At 40.4% G+C, this 17,759-nt stretch overlaps 1 protein-coding gene across 1 annotated transcript; it reads right to left on the bottom strand.

Moving 5' to 3' along the window:
- Positions 1 to 2,501: 2,501 nt before the first annotated feature.
- On the bottom strand, positions 2,502 to 6,289 carry PDE6H (phosphodiesterase 6H). Its single transcript, XM_046646464.1, has 3 exons — positions 6,156 to 6,289; positions 5,085 to 5,125; positions 2,502 to 2,578 (listed from the first exon to the last, which is right to left on the bottom strand). Exons 1-3 carry the CDS (start codon positions 6,287 to 6,289, stop codon positions 2,502 to 2,504), a joined length of 252 nt encoding a protein of 83 aa, XP_046502420.1.
- Positions 6,290 to 17,759: the final 11,470 nt, after the last annotated feature.

The raw sequence follows: 17,759 nt of genomic DNA on the forward strand, positions 1-17,759 counted from the left end.
TGCTATGCTGAATCTTTCCCATTCGCCCCATCACATCCACTCTCCACCCTTCTCCATCTGAGCTTTGCTGTTGGAAGTGAACTTTACTGACACATTAATGGGCTCCTTTGCCCTCTGACTTCCAGTTGAGTTTATCCAACGGGAGGCATCAACAGGAGAGTAAAGAATGGGAGAAGAACTCCATTAACGTATTTATTGTCTCACCCGCACCTCCTCCTGATTGCCCACAGGATCCCTGTGGGTCAGCTATATCCCTGTACTGAAGGTCACAGTCCTCTGAGGAGGTCCTTTCTTATAGTTGGAGCAGACCTCCTGGGGTTCCTTCAGGCCTAGGGTTGGTAATGCTGTAGCCCCAAAGCTGTTGCTAACTCAACATTAGTGTGCTACCTTTTGTAGATTCTCCTTAACTCTTCCCCAGCCTTTGTAAATAGTCCCTTTGTTAAAACTTCCCCAATTACTCTGAGTATGGCATTTCTGCTGCCAGGACTCTGACGGGAACAAGGATTTACCTTTATCTCTTTCATAAGTGCTTTTAATATAATAGAGGTTTTTTGTTTCTTATTAGAAATAATAGAGATGATAAAATTAGAATTCAGGAATAGAAAGAATAGAATTCTACAGTTTGAATGGGCTTTATATCATATCTATTCCAGTTTACCACTAAATGCTAGAATACTACATGAAATAGGTCTGCTTCATCCTCTTCATTACAGGCAATTGCTGGCAATTATATTTTTCTCTCCTAGGCAAAATACTATTCATTCCTTCAACAGTTCTTTATTTGCATGGTTTCTAGATCTTTCTCCATCCTGGCCTTTGGATGCATTCTCTTTTTGTCAACGCTATTGCTTCACGTTTAGAGAAACATTTGCAAAGTAAGCTAAATGTGGCCCAGAGTCTCACTCAGCTGGAGAAGAATCCAGACCTCCCTCACTGACAGACACACTGGGGTGAGCAAGTGCAGACCGCAGGCTCTGGCTGTCTGGTGGAGCAGCTGTTTGGCAAGCAGGTGCGTGGGTGGAGGCGGGCGCTCCCGCTGGAGGAGGAAGTGCCCGTTACCTCCCCCATGTCATGGTTCCACTTTTGAATTTATACCTTACTTTCTCTTTTGTCATTTTTCTTTTCCACTAAGGAGGGAACAGAAGTAGAATTCTTGCCAGGCCAAGGGTTACAAGATAAATAGGAGCACTTTAAATTCCACAGTCTGTAAATCTGTAGTCTCCTTACCCTCTACCAATCCAGAAGGTCACTAGGTCGGTTGTGCAAAATAGTTCACACAAAGCCTGCAGAAGAAATTTTCTTGAGCGCTGATCTCTAATTCTCATGCTCAGACTCTGAGGACCTAGCTCAAAGTCACAGAATTCATTGCTACCACGAACCTTAGATTATCTAATTCAGGCAACCTGGAGGATCAAACAATAAGATCTTTGCCTAAAATTATGGAGCAATTTACTGGTAAAGTCAGGATTAGAACCCAAATCTTTTTCCTCTCCATCATCTTACCTCTCTTTTCAGTTAATTTACTCCATTCTTTTACCACAGATTACAAAACTGAAATGAAGAAATTAACACTGCTAGTACCTAAGGCATTCAAGTCAGACAGAGGCAGCGTTTGTGTTACACAATTGCTTTGAAAGACTTGGGGAAAGAAAGTTATGTGCACATTACATTTGACACAACCCCAGGGATGAAGCAAACCATCATTTTATTTAGAGGGTTCAGCTACCTGTCCTTTGCCTCTCAGTCTAAACTTTGTGGTATGTAAATCTTTTCAATAAATGAATCAAGGCACTTTTTAGACTCCCATCGTCAGAGTCCTGAGTTTAAATCTGCAGTCTTCCACCAGCTTAGAGCTGTACAATTTAAAGCTGCGTGAGACCTCAGGAATAGCCTAGTTCAATAAAATTCAGACCCAGAAAGTGCAGGATTTACAAAGTTACAAAGCACAATCAGGACTTGACTCAATCCTGTGCTCTTTGCCTGCAGTGTGCTCATTTCCTGCATGGCTGTGCCTTCTTTGTTTAATTGGTTCTCAGAAAAGGGCATCAGGTATTTCCATATAGCATTTAATACAACTTCATTATGAGATTCAAGGTAAATATCTCCTTTATTAAATAACAAGGGGAGGGGAGTGACATAAATGTTATCTCAAAAGTTTACTACTCATCAAAATAAATGCCTAGCAAAAATAGATTTGTAGGACTTAACAAATAAGCCAAATGTAGAGAAATAGTGGTGACTTCTAACCAGCTGATAGAAAAAGGTAGTAAAGTTTGAAATGCCCTAACAAAGGTTGGTTTTCACCCACTGTTCTGAGCTGAGCTACACAGCAAGAAAGTCTGACACTAAGCGAACTCTTGGTAGGAACTTATAGGAAATGACTGTGTAAGCCAAAGAAACCACATCCGAACAGCTGAATTTCAAGACTCCGGCAGATCAATAGGGCAGAAGTGATCAGAGTCAATATAGATGCTGTAGAGAGCGGCAGAACCTCTGGTGCCTCAGATGATCCCAAACTGAGCGAGCTCATGCAATTCCAGGTGGCTGAATGCCTCCCAGGGACAAATCACCGTGATATCTATAAGAGAGGGAAGAAGAACTCGTAAGCCAACCTCATCCTCAGGAAGGCCTCGTCTGCTCAAAAAGGCAGAGACGCCGCATTCCTCTCTCCTATTCATTGTCCCTGCGACTGGGAAGTTATCTAGAATGGCCCTGCAGCCCAGGAGGGATCAGATCAACTGCTTTATTAATCCTGCAGAGTTCTGATGCCCCTGGAACAGGAGCTCTCCCAAGGATTTTTTTTTTTCTTCCTGAGGAAGATTAGCCCTGATCTAATATCTGCTGCCAATCTTCCTCGTTTTTGCTGAGGAAAACTGGCCCTGAGCTAACATCTGTGCCCATCTTCCTCTACTTTATATGTGGGATGCCTGCCACAGCATGGCTTGCCAATCGGTGCCATGTCCACACCTGGGATCTGAACTGGCAAACCCTGGGCCGCTGAAGCAGAACATGCGCACTTAACTGCTGTGCCACCAGCCGGCCCCCCACCACGAGGCATTTTTGCTGGTTTTATTCTTTATCCTCTTTGGGGAGGTAACCCAAGGTTTTTGACTGAGGCTACCCTTTGGGGGTGCAGCTCACTGATCATACAAGGTCTCCCCAAAGCACAATGACTAAGGAAAGAAGAGAAGTGGGATTCTAGTTAGGCCAAGCGTTAAAATGAGAAATAGGAGCACATTAAATTTCCATAGTCTGGAAATCCACAATCTCCTTATCTTCTACTAATCCAGATGGGTTCCATGGGCCTCCGTCACTTGTTTTTCAGTTCCTTTACATTTTTTTAAATGTGAATATCAAATCACACATTGAGAAGTGACTTCAAGGCATCATCTATTCCAGTCCCTTGCATCAGGCAATAAGATATCAAACAGCAGTTATGGAGAAGCTGAATGATATCCAGAGAGATTAAATACCTAGCAAGAAACCACACAGTTGAGGGATGGCGCCAGAACCAGATCAAAGACCTCAGACTTTCCCTCAGTATAAGCCTTTTTCCACTATTCTAAGTATGTTGGCAGAGTTAAGCATATCTTCTGGAGTCCAAAGTGAGTTGGCTGGTCTTATATATACACAGCCAAAACACAGAAGCAGTTAATTTAGAAGAACAGCAAATGAGCTTTATAAAGTGCCTAGAAAATATATTTGAGATCCCAGGATTGGCAATCCACTGCAAAAAACGAATACACTGAGAATTGCTTGGTAAGGACACTGATTGCTATGAGTGCCACCACTTGTCAAAAGTGTATTGGATGAGTTGAAAAATTATGTCCACACAAAAACTGGCACAAGGATGTTTACAGCAGCTTTATTCATAATTTCCAAAACTTGGAAGAAACAAGATGTCCTTCAATAGGACAAATAAACTGTCATACAACCATACAGTAAAATATTATTCAGTGGTAAAAAGACGATCTCTCAAGACGTGTAATGACATGGAGGAAGCTTAAATGAATAAATATTGCTAAACCAAAGAAGCCAGTCTGGAAAAGCTATATATCCTTTATGAGTCTAACTATATGACAATCTGGAAAAGGCAAAATTATAAAGACAGTAAAAAGATTAGTGGTTGTCAGGAGTTTAGGGGGAGGGAGCGATGAACAGGTGGTGCACAGGGGATTTTTAGGGCAGTGAAAATATTCTGTGTGAAAATGTAATGGTAAATACATGACATTGCACATTTGTCAAAAACTATAGAACTGAACAACACAAGGAGTGAACCCTAACGTAAGCTGTAGACTCCAGTTAATAATGATGTATCGATATTGCTTCATCAATGGTAACAAACGTACCACACTAACGTAAGATGTTAATGATAGAGGAAACTCTACGTACAGGGAGAGGAAGGTGGCAGAAGGCGCATGTAGGAACTCTTTGCTTTCTGTGTAATTTCTCTATAAACCTAAAACTACTCTAAAAAAATAAAGTATTAATTTTTTTAAAAAGGAATATACAGTAATTTGCATTCATTATCCAATGAACGCAATGTTTTAGCCAATTAAAAAATACTGTATTGAATACATTTAGCGTGTAAGGCCCTGTTCTGGGTGCCAGAGGATGTGTAAAAAGAGGAAGCTGGTAAGGGGATGGTTTGCCTGCTAGAGTAGAAAGGTTCTCCAGGCCCCACCCTTGTTTCCAAGACCTCACTCTGTGGCCTCAGATTGTCACTCACTTAATTTATCTAGTCTCAGATTTCTTCTGAAAAATAAAGAAGTTGGGCTAGGCTCATTCTGAGAATCTGTCTACTGTGGAAGTCTCCAGTTTATCATTATATGCCCCCAAGAGTTGTTTAAGGAAACAAGAAGATTCATTAAACCTTGGGCCTGTCTGATTTCTTTTAGTTTTTGCATCTGGGCACACACATACTTACTTAGGAGGTTAAATTAAAACCCCACATTTCTAGATTTTCAAAAGATCTGCTGCCTTAGGCATTTCCGCTAACTTTCACCTGCCCCTTGAGGCCTGAAGTAGATAGAAACATGAAACTCCAAGTGTAAACTCTTCACTGAAATCCTTGGGTGGCTCACCTGTTCCTAGCCCCTCCATGCCTGGAATGTCATCTCCAAACCTATGGGAAAAAAGAAAAAGAGAAATTAGCTGTGATTAGAGCAAAAGCATCCTGGAATGACTCACGTAAAGAGTTTCCTGACTCAAGGGAGAAGAAGAAGAGAAGTTTTGTATTTGAGAAATTCTCTTTGTTTGGATTAAACTGGCGCAAAGAAAATGTTACTTGGGCAAGTTTTAGACAGTATGTCCCAGGGGAGAGAGATTTTTACCCCCTGTGAATATTTAGCCTAAGACAACTGGGAGTCAGAAAGAGTTATCGGTGGAGCAATTTGGTCAAGCTCTACTTTTTAAAATAGACATTGAAATGAGAAAGCAATATGAGATGCATTAAAATGATTCCTTTCTCCATTTGTTTTGTTATCCAAAAGCGTTTATTAAGCATCTACTATGTGCCAAGCATTGTGTTAGACACAGGGAGCTGAGGAAAAACAAACGAATTTTCTCTAAAGGATCTCAGCATCAGGGAACAGATGTAAATAAAGAAACGTAATACAAAATAATACAAGTTGTGATAGCTGAATGTACAAAATGCAAACATGAAAATAATGATATTTACCTAAGAGAGTCAGTAACGACTTCAGAAAGAAGTTAATATGTGAGTGTGTGTTGGAAAATAAGTAGGATTTTGCCAAGAAAAGAAAGAGAAAAACAAAGAAATGAAGACATAACATTTAAAGCCTTGAAAATAAACTGTGTTCTGAAATGAAAAGTTTTTCAGTATCCAGATTAAAGCATAGGATATGTTGGCAAAAAGGGGTGGTCAAGAAAAGTCTGGAAGGTCAAGTCAAAGGTCACTTTGCCAGGTTCCATTTGCCATTTTGAAGTTGGCCATAGGCCTGGGAGCTGAGAGACAAAGATTCCAGGGCTAATGGAAATGATTCAGCAAAGATTGTGTTAGAGAAGAAAATAGAGGATGGGATGGAAATTTTTGTAAGTCTGCTTAACATTGTAAGCACTAATTTCTCAAAACCAAAGCAGTTTTTTTGAGGGGGGAGGACAATAGAAAGTTGTCTTTTTCATCTTGGTCTTACCCTTTCACACCTTTCTTAGGAGGTTTGCTCTTGAATTGGCGAGTCTGCCTCTGCTTGAACTTGGGAGGCCCTTTGCGTGGGGTAGTGGGACCCTGGTTTGAAGCTGGAGGAGCTAAAGTAGTGCTGTCACTCATTCTGATGGTCCTTTGCCGGCTGATGGCTCTTTTTCAGGCTCCTTAAACAATGAGAGAAAAAAAGAAAATCTTTCAAGATGTGGGGACCATTGCTTATTAGACCTTTACTGTAAACTTGGGAAGAAAAGCACCTTGACAAAGAAGCACAGTATTTTGTGTTGACACACAAGAAAAAGTTATCTTTTAAAGGTATTTTAAAGAAAACATGATATTAATAGATGGAGGCACTCAATATAGTGGGTTGTAAACTGGCAACTGATAAATTTAAAAGCTCAAAAATCTAGGTAGATATGTTCACTGCTAGCTTTCTATGTGAATTTATTATAATGTTCTACTTCGCCTCTGTGACCACCAGTTCCATCTGTAAGAGAGGAAAATGAACTAATGATATCTACAGTCTTTACAGCACAGGTATGTTATTTAAGCTTTACATATTTCTCTATCCAGCTGCAAAATAACCTGACTCGATGTTTACTGGCTCATTTTTTATGGGCTTTGTTCTTCATGGTCCTTATTTTGTTTTATCCCCCTGTCAAACAGAGACTTCTCTCTTAGTTCTGGGAGATGACAATGTAGTTGTCTGGACAGGGAGAGCTCTGAACCAGGAATACAACATCCATGTAGTACTCAATACACCCCAACACACACACACACACACACACACACACACATACACAAATAGGGAAGTCAACGCAGAGTGATTAAGCAGGAAGTTGGTACTTTAACTCCACATCCAGACACATTTCTCAGAAATCTTCGATATTTTCTCCTATCCAAATCATGGACATATCCAACGTAGTTTTCACAGACTTTTATTTTAACTACAGAAATGTACATTGTCATTCTTCAAGTACAAATAAAAGAGCATGATTAACAAAGATAAATTTTAAAAATAACTATGCTAAGCTAACGGATGACATTGTTTTTTCTTTCTCCTTTTCTATCACAAATGTTGATCATACTTAGCCTGGGAAGGATGATTCTGAAAATCTCCAAAGAACTTCCAAGCAGCCTTAATTTCTTACCCTAAAACAACCCCTTCCATAGTCTACCGCCTGGGAGCTTTGCTTTATGAAGATTCCTTGTTTCACCCACAGATTTATGCTGATATTCTTAGCTTGGATTCTCTCTGACAATCTTTGGCTCATGCTAATCGTCTCTCTCTCTTTCCGCCACACTGCGCATCTTTCAAATCTTATTGTATAACCTCAAGTTCGTCAACTTTTTCTAATTACTTTCAAAATCAGGTTAAATTGTTATTCTTGCCTCCAAGATATTTTTTACTTAGTTTCTTTTCGCCAATTGCTATTTTCATTCTCCCCTGCCAGTCCTCAACTTCTTCAATAGAAATACATCGACTGATCCGTGAGCTGGTACCAGGGATGATGAACGTCAGGAGCCTGGATCACCTTCTCATGCTATGGATCCTGTCTCAATCCCCCACTGGAATATGCTCCAGGAGGCCACTTTTTCAGTTTTGGGTCATTTCTGTAGCCTCAAAACCTGCAACATTGCCTGGCACATAGTAGGTGCGTCATATATATTTGTCATATGAGTGACTAAATAAATGAAGAAATCTAGCTAATCCCTTGAACCTTGGGTCTTGAGATCCTGACCCTGTGACCTTCTCCATCAAACCAAAGAGAAAGCATCAGCTGATCTTCACCTCACAAAGCCCTAAGTAGCTTTAGGAAATGTATTACCAGCTGCTCTGCTCACTGACTCCAATTCTTGTGCTGTGGGCCCTCTCCTTTCCCGGTAAACAGGCAAAGACTGTGCCTCTCCCAAGTATAGTTGGGACCATGGGAATCACTGGTAGGCAGCCAAGACCAGCATTATTCTCAGAGTGTGCCTCCAGTAACTGACACATCCCAGCTCTGCCAAAGCTGCAGAGGAAAACTAGAGAATTTCTCTCAGATCAAGTTTTTTAGACTTCCCAATTCTTTCAAAGTAGTAAGAAAACACAAACTTTCCTTTCTCTCATCTGGAAAATCTACTAGGACTAAGATTGCCAGATTCAGCAAATGAAAATACAGGGCATCCAATTAAATTTAAATTTCATGTAAACAACAAATAATTTTTCAGTATAAGTATATCCCAAATGTTGCATGGTACATACTTATACTTAAAAAAATCATTTGTTGCTTATTTGAAATTCAAATTTAACTGGGAATATTCTATTTTATCTGAAACTCTAACTATCACCCTACCATGTTAGATCCAGAGTCTATAACATGAGGCCTAATAATTACAATCAGTTAAATTATCCTTTGGGAGACAATATAGTGTAAACAGTATGGGCTTTAGAATCAAATAGACATAGTTTCAAATTCCTGCTCCACAAAACTGGCTGTGTGACCTTGGATAAATTGCACACATTGCATAATGAGGCTCTCTGGGCCTCATTCCATGTATAAAATGAATCAAATAATACCTTCTTTTTAGGGTTATGGGGAACGTTAGAGGGGATAATATAAATAGAGTATTTGGTGAAAAGTACTCAAAAAAGAGTACCTGTGTACCAGATCTTCTGGAAGTCAAGGAAACCATGCACATGCACGCAAACCTGGTTGTGACACAGGTTCACCCACCCCGCGACACCCCTTCTCCTGGGCCGTCTGCTGCTGGTCACGTGCCCAAGTGGCAGTTGTCATCAGCACTTGCTGGATAATACTCTGCATTCCCCAAACCCCGAGCTATTAACTTATTCCTGGTCTCAAAATTCTGTCTTAAGAAGCTTTTCTTGGATTCCTTTGACACCACTCAGCAACTTTGGAGAACTTAAAAATCACACTTGACTTCCATCTTCCCCTGCTTACACTTCCTCCTTTTTCTTGCAAGTTTCTTTGGCAAGTTTATTTAATTTAGAAGTTGCACCTCTAGGCTTGGATAGAGCTCACGTCTAATTCTAGCTGTGATGCATCATGTAAAAGAATTCTCTTCAGGAAGATTACCTAAAAGCTGCCTGGTTAACCCCTGCATCCTCATGGCCCTCAGGATTTGCGCTATGGATGATGATTGTTATGATGTTTGTTGTATGTTTCACGTACAATATTTCATTTTTGAGTACCTAGGACAGTCAACCAATCCCTAGAGTGTTTGTGGCATAGATTCACCCTCTAGGTCTCCCTATAAAACCTTTAGAAGGAGCAGAGCAAGTATGACCCTTTCCTGCCTTGGAAGTCAATCGTGTCAGCCATAGATGTCACCAAGGCTAAACTTATCCCGACCATGCTTTCCTAGGAATTCCAAGGGCACCCCTGGAGCCAAAAATCCTGAATCCAGCATCAGTCTTGATTTTAGCTGTAAGAGGCATCACATTTTTGCCCCCAAAATTGTCAACTAATTCATTCCTTCATGAGGCAGAATGTTTTCCTGTGTTTTAAGCAATGTTAGCCCTTCCCCTTTTAAAGATTACAAGCTGTTCTTCTGCAGAAAGAAGCAGAGGCAGGAATGTAATGTTTCAAGACATAGTTTTGTAGGGAACTGGGGTTAGTGTCGCCTTAGACCCAGGGCAGCAGAGCTCAGCTGTAGGAAGCTGCAGAGGAGGATCCTCCATAAATTCCAGGTAAAAAAGGGCAGTTTCGGAAGATCCTTGAGTCAAGTTCTCTGATGCTGCTATTATCACCCTAGACTTCCAGTTCTGTCTTTCTCAGCAAAGACATGGACAGATAGATGATTCCTTTGTTAATGGACTAAGAGAGTGGGTGGAGTACTTTTCCTCCACTGATGAGGTTGGGCCCATAAATGTCACCCAGCGTCCTGCCAAGGCAGACAGAATCAAGTAATTTGCAGAGCCAAGGAAGACCCAAACCAAGGCCATGAAAAAGCAAAACCAAAAATCCAGCAAGTACCTTGCTTCAGATTGGAACAAACAAACACTTTAACCTCAGAAGAGGAAGGGTAAGCCACCCACAGTGCCCTGTGGTCATTCCCAAGCTGGCTCTCAGCTTCCTTTCTCCTTACCCTCACACGGTCTGTCAGCCTCTTGGTGCCTCGGCCAAGCTTTCAGGCACATCCTGGGAGTAGAGAACTGTTTGCTCTAAGGTCATGTAGTCCCCCAAACCCTCCTTTCCCAGAAAACTGTTTGCCATGGAGCCACAAAAAGGAAGCCTCAGTTTTGGGTTCCTTCTGAATGAATAATGACTAATAATCTAGGTTTGCAGTGACCTTATAATAATCAAATTTCACTTATTAGCTCATGTGGCATTTTAAGGAAATTTAGTTGCGTTTCCTCATGTTTTCTCCCATTTCCAACCCCAACCCCAGTCCAAGCCCACAAGTTCAGTGTGTTCTCTTCTTCCATTTCTTTGTTTTAGAACCAGCTCAACGCTCTCCCCCAAGCCCTTGATTATATTCTGCTTAAACTCATCAGAAATGGAGAAATACTCACTGAGCTGAATGTTGCTCCTATAAGCTGTCCAGTTGCCTTCTTCACAGTGGAAGAATAAAGGATCTTTGCATCCTGATTTATCTCTCTGTAATACCCTCATGCTACCTAATCTCCCCGTCATAAGCTTAGAGCACCAACCTAGGTGCAAAGAAGGTGGAGGAACACAAGGTGAGACTGGGACAGGCTTAGGAGTTTTCTGATAATTGGATTCTCTTACAAAACTGACTTGGGCTCTCTCCTGTCAACAAACAGGTACTGAATTCACAGACACACACAGTGTTGCTATACAAGGGTGGATTTGTGGTTTGTGATTCAATATCTTTTGTCCTTCCCCATTCCCAGCTTTACTCCATGCTACCCACCATTCCTTCCCTGACACACACATCCCCATGCACACAATCAATCTCTCTCTCTGTCACACACACAAATACCTACCTAGATACACACCATGACATAATTTTTATAGGACTCTAGATAACTAGAAAAAAGAGAGTGAACCATAGTGCCCCTTGCTGCAGTGGGGACACTGATCATGTGAGCAGTGACATTGAGAAGTATATAATATCTCTCCCTAATTGGTATTGTATGTATTTCCTCAGAGAGAGGGAACCACAAGTCAGGAACCACAGATGAGGACTGACATAAAACTCAGTGGTACTTGACAGAGAAAGAGCCCAAGAGATAGCTGGGAACTCTTAACTGATGACATTTATTCGAGAATTGATTGCTGGATCTTCCATACCCAAAGGCTTCAGGTCGTACAACTCAGGCTACAATCCAATTCAGTGGGACACTTGACTTCAATATTCCAATTTCATTGAGCCACTAGTATTATTTTGTACATCAGTTTATACAGTTTTAAATAGACCTTAGCCCATATGCCAGTATCATTAAGCTCTTTTGACAAATTTGTCATAGAGAAATTGTGATTTATTTAAGACTGCATATAAAGTTAGTTGTGGCACCAAGAGCAAGGCCCAGGCCTGGGAATACTTTTCATACTCAGCTGTCTCTCTACAATACTACAGCAAAGCAGACACGGACCAAGATGCATGTGTTGCCAGTTACTCTCATGCCTTGCCAGTGAATTGCAGTGTGCCTTCTCTAAGTTGTTACATCTTAGAGAATTGTCCTGCATAAGATTATAGAGAAAGAAGGTCAATTTATCCTTCCTAGGCAGGGAAAGATCCTTAACCTGCAGCCCCAAGCAGATCACATGGGCAGCTAAACAGCTTAAGGGTTTTAAAACAAGCTTTCCCATGGTCTTTACCAAAATTAGAGGAGTTTTGAAGGTAGCAAACACCTTGCAGAGCCAGCAGAGTGTTTGGTCTCTGGATAGGTCTTTCCACTCCCTTCTCTGCATCTCCATTACCATTCACATGTTTCTCTACTTCTACTCACCAGCTCAGGGATAATTAGGGGCTTATCTGTCAAACTCTCACATTTTCTCCATTTATTTGGTGAACGACTGCAATTCATAAGGGCAGTGGAAAGAGCAACAAGCTGAGTGTTCTAGAATGTTGCTAGTCAAAGTGAAACAGCATCAGCACCACTTGGGCACTTGTTAGAAAAGCAGGATCTCAGGCCCTGCTCCAGATCTACCGAATCAGAAGCTGCATATTAACAAGGTACCAAGGTGAACTGTTTGCACATTAACGTCTGAGAAGTATTATTCTAGACCCATGCGTAGGCTTGGTTTGACCACAAGTCTGCTATGTGAGAAGATTGCCACCTCTTTGAGTCTCAGTTTCCCCATATACAAAATGAACGATTTAGCATGCCAGGGTTCTCAATTGTTTTCCGTCCCAACACACTTGAGAGAGAGAAACCACATTCATCAGTGACAGGGTTTGTAACCCAGTGATTCTCAATGTTGAGGGCAGCAGGGGAGGGCTGCTATGCCACAACTCTTCTCCCTCCGTGGGAGACTTAGGAGAATGGAGAGTGAGGGGGGAAGGGGGTGTGGAAAGGCCAAGTATATAATTTGAAAAGACTCTCCCAATGTGATTCTAATACAGCTCTCAAGGGTGTAGGATTAGAAAATTCTTAAATTGCTTTACAGACTTAAAAGTTTATGTTCTTGCCAGTTCTGGACCAACATGGAGTAGACATACTTCTTCCCATGCTTCCTGCTAAATACAGCTAAAAATCCTGGATATTATACATGAAGCAAGCATAAGAATATTTTAGGAAGTCAAGAGAAGAAAGGAGACCAAATAGGGAACTTAGGACTCAAGAAACAACATGGTAATAAGTTTCCCTGTTTTCTTTTTGCTTTGTATATCCTGAAGTGCATGCAGGACAGCAACCCAGAAACATCAACAGAAGCAGACAAAAAAAGCCTCTCAAAAAGCCTGTTCTCTCTAGACAAATGACCAGGAAGATGAAATCCAGTAAGGCAGAAACCATTTAAGCAGCAAAAAAAACCCTACTCCAGTCAATCATCATGGAAAAAATATGGTCAACCTCAACTCCATCCACAAAGGCTGAGTAGGGAGATTTCCATCTTGGCCCAGCTATAATAAGGTAACCCTACCCCCACCTCGGGTAGTATCAGAGAAGGCCGCATGGGTGAACTTTCATCTCCAACCAGCGATAATATTCACCCCTCCTCCTCCCTATTAGAGTGATGTCAGAGGAGCCCCAGTAAGCAACCTGAATTTTCACTACCATTGTGCAATAACAATGTATCTAAAGAAGAATGAAATGAAAATTTTAGAACTGAAAAATACAATAACCAACATAAACGACTCAATGGATGTGCTCAACAACACAATGGAAAGGACAGAGAAAAAACTCAGTGAACTTAAAGACAGAACAATACAAATTTTCTTATCTGAACAAAAGAGAAAATAGACCAGAAAAATTAATAGAACCTCAGTGATCTGCGAAAGTAAAATCTCTAACATTCATGTCATCAGAGTTCCAGAAAGAGAGGAGAAAAGGTTGAGGCTGAAAAAGTACTTGAAGAAATAATAGCTGAAAATTTCCAAAATTTGGTGAAAGACGTAAGCCTATCTATGGTGTCACGAAGCTACCAATACCCAATGGTATAAACCCAAGAAAATCTCTGCCAAAATACATCATAACCAAACCAGAAAAAGAAAAACAAAGCAAAAATTTTGGAAGCAGTTAAAAAGAGATACCATCTTGCCTACAGAGGGAAAACAACTTGAATGACAGAGGATTTCTTATCAGAAACCATGGGGGAAGTGGCACAAAATTTTCAAGTCCTGAAAGAAAATAATTGTCAACTCTGAATCCTGTAGCAAGTGAATTTACCCTTCAGGAATGAAGGGGAAATAAAGACATCCTCAGACAAAGGAATACTAAGAGAATCTGTCACCAGAAGTCCTACCCTAAAAGAATGATAAAAGAAGTTCTTGAAACAAATAAAAGAAGAAATTTTTGAACATCTAGAAAGAGAGAACAATGAAAATAGCAAAAATATGGGATACAAGGGGAAGACAGGGAACTCAGTGACCCTCAGCAAGGCTTTGTGGAGAATGACACATTGTTCAAGAAACTGTGAAGATCTAAAGATCTGATTGTCTTGTGTCTTCATGGAATGCTTCCACTGTTCCCCGTTCCAAGTGGCTGCTCTTTCTATCTCTGCCTCTACTACTTCTGCTGCCACTGAGTCTTAAAGGATTTGGACAGACTGGCCAATCAGCAGTCAACACACACAGCCTCTCTTGGACAGAGTTCTTGTACTGCATCACTTCATTGGTCATTGGCTAGACTAGTGACGACCGACTTTTGCTCAGTTGTCTGTCTATGATCTTAGCAGCCAGCTAATGGGTTCACATGGCTCTAAACAAGGTGACGATGACCAAAGAATTCCTCTAAAAGAAATTGGGTGTGTTGGACACTCTAAGATTTCACAGACACAAGAAATAAAGCCAGCAGGAAACTTGCAGGGAAAAAAAATAGGAAAGAAATTGATAAAAATATGTAATGACATAGATGACTATGTACATATGGACAAAGATGATTCTTTCATATAGTAAACACATTTTCCATACGAAAGAATCTAGAGCCAAAGGTCTCTATGTTGTCTGATTTTATGTATGATATTTTGGAAAAGCCAAAACTACAGACTTGGAGAACAGATCAGTGGTTGCCAGGGATTGAGGGGAGGCGCTGACTATAAACAGAAAATGCAAGAGATCTTTGAAGGGTGATGGAACTATCTGATATCTTGATTGTAGTGGTGGATATACAACTCTACGCGTTTGTCAAAACTCAGAGAACTGTGCATTACAGAGAGTGAGTTTTACTGTACACAAATTTTAAGACTGAATATCATAAAATGCTTTTAAAAATATATATTCTATAGTTCTACAATCCTTGGTTATTGATGCCTTTGGACAGATAGGAAAGCATTATTAATTATATACAGAAAAGGAGTTAAAGGGCAGATGTTAAGTAGTTAGAAAGTAATTAAAATTTTAGCTGTCGCATAAGCTTCTTACACAAGAGCTAATCTCTAATCTTTCTTTTGTGTTTCTTAAAGTGCCAGTGAGTAGGAAGACACACATCAGATTCACATTTCCTCCACACTAGGAGTCTCATAGACTGAGCGACAAATACACAGTGGACTCCAGAGAGGAACACGCTAATTGTGAAGGAGGAATGTGCAAAGTTGGTCCTTCTTTCCCTTAATATCCTACTATGTTTATGGATTCTCCAGCACATTGTTGTTAATCTTGAAAAAATAACATTACTTAAAAACACAACATTCTCTTTCAGAAAATAGAGAGCAAGGAACACTTCCTAACTCATTTCATGAGGCCAGTTTTACCCCTATGAAATTGTTTTCAACCAAAACCAAAGACAGTAAAAAATAAAAAATACTGACCAATATCTGTCATGAATTTAGATGTAAAAATTCTTAATAAAATATTAGCAAATCAAATACAGCAATGTATAAAAATAATAATACATCATGACCAAGTGGTATTTATTCCATATATGCAAGACTTGTTTAATATTCAAAACTGAATCAATGTAATGCACTAAATCAAGAACAATTATGTACCAATTAATGCAGAAAATGCATTTGACAAAATTCAGCACCCATTTACAATAAAAGCTCTCAGCAAACTAGAAATAGAGGGGAGCTCACAAAGAGCACCTCCAAAAAACCTACAGTTAACATTGCACTTAACTGTGAAAGACTGAACGCTTTCTCTCTAAGATCGGAAACAAGTCAAAGAGACCTGCTCTCATTACTCTTATTCAACATGGTGTTACAAGTTCTGGCTAATTCAATCAGGCATGAAAAGAATAGAAAGCATACAGATGGAAATGAAGAAATAAAACTGTTTTTATTTACAGATGACATGATTGTTGACACAGAAAATTCTAAGGACATATAAAATCCTTCCTATAACTAATAAGTGAGTTCAACAAAGTTGAAGGATACTAGATCAATACACAAATATCAATTGCATTTGTAGAAAACAAGTGAAAACTGGAATAAAATAAGTAATGCCATTTATAATTGCTCTAAAGAAAATGAAATATCTAGGAGTAAATCTAATAAAACATGCACAGGATTTGTATGATAAAAACTATAAAATGCTGACTAGAGAAATCAAATATTTGCAAATCACATACCCAACAAGAGATTCATATCTAGAATACATGAAGAACTCTCAAAACTCAATATCCAAAAGGCAAACAATCCAACTAGAAAATGGACAAAAACTCAAATGAACACTTCACTGAAGAGGAGCTACAGACGGCAAATAAACACATAACAAGATGTTCGTTGTACCTGTCCATCAGGGAAATGCAAATTAAAACCACGGTGAGGAAATGACTCAGGTATACATATCTGGGGGAGGGGCATTCCTGCAGCAAGAAGAACCCCTGAAATGGGAACCTGCTTCTCATGCCAGGATTGGCAAGGAAGCAGGTACCCAAATAGAGAGAATAGAGGCTAAGTGTCAGCAGATGAGTTTGGCGTGGTACAAGGGGCCAGCTCATGAGTGTATTAGTTATCTAATAACAACATAAAAATTCCCCCCAGACGTGGCAGTTTATAAGAGTAAACATTTGCTATCTCCCATGTTTCTGAGGGTCTGTCCAGGAGTGGCTTTGCTGGGTGGTTCCTGCTCAGTCTTCCATGAAGTTGCAGTCGAGCTGTCAGCTGAGGCCGCAGTCATCTGGAGCTGGAGGATTCGCTTCCAACATAGCTCACCCACATGGCTGTTAGCACAATGCCTCGGTTTCTCCCCATGTAGACCTCTCCACAGGGAGCTTGAGTATCCTCATGACATGGCACCTAGCTTCCCAAGAATGAGTGACCTAAGAAAGATCAAGACAGAAGGCACAGTGTCTTTTATAACATAGCCTCAGAAGTGACATAGCATCATGACCGCTGTTTGTTGTTGGTCACACAAACCAACCCTGATACAATGTAATCAGGGCTGAATACCAGGATCACCGGGAACTGTCTTGGTGGCTGGTTACCACCAAACCTGCAGGCCATGGTACTACTTCGATTCTATTGTAAATGGATGAAAGGTCTGCAGAAGTTTGAGAGAGAAGGAATGATGTGATCATGAGTATGCTTTTTGTGTTGACTACTGCGAGGAGAAGGAAATTTTAGAGAGGCTACTGTGGAAGTGGGAAACACAAAGGAGGCTGTTGTAACAGTCCAGTGGAGGCACAACAATGGTGGGACTGGGATGCTAGCAGAGGAGGAGATGAGATGCAGTCAGCAGGTTGCAAATCAAAAGTAGAGCTTTCATAAAACAGGACTTCCCCATGCTTGGCCAACTTCTCTCTTGGTGATATGGTTTAAACCAGTGTTTCTCAAACTTCACAACTTACCTGCAGAATGTTTTAAAACATAGATTCCTGACTCCAACCCTAGAGATTCTAATATAGTAGGTTTGGAGTTGAGCCTAAGAATTTGCATTTCTAACAAATTCCTGAGTGGTGCCAATCTGCTGGCCCACAGACCATGCTTTGGGTAACCTGCACGGTTTAAACTACACAAATTTAAACTACAATCCATAGCCTGATGAAATATAAATCTTTAGTTTGGGGTTGAAATCCAGGCTT

This window comes from Equus quagga, chromosome 1 (genome assembly GCF_021613505.1).
Source record: "Equus quagga isolate Etosha38 chromosome 1, UCLA_HA_Equagga_1.0, whole genome shotgun sequence".
In the NCBI taxonomy this organism is placed as follows: Eukaryota; Metazoa; Chordata; class Mammalia; order Perissodactyla; family Equidae; genus Equus; species Equus quagga.

What these genes read in the sequence shown, in the direction of transcription:
- PDE6H (XM_046646464.1), bottom strand. Translation starts at nt 6,289, where the DNA reads ATGAGTGACAGCACTACTTTAGCTCCTCCAGCTTCAAACCAGGGTCCC. An exon ending in CCTAAGAAAGGTGTGAAAGG is followed by an intron (nt 5,126 to 6,155) that starts GTAAGACCAAGA and finishes TTTTTCCCATAG; the next exon opens with GTTTGGAGATGACATTCCAG. An exon ending in CATGGAGGGGCTAGGAACAG is followed by an intron (nt 2,579 to 5,084) that starts GTGAGCCACCCA and finishes CCTCTCTTATAG; the next exon opens with ATATCACGGTGATTTGTCCC.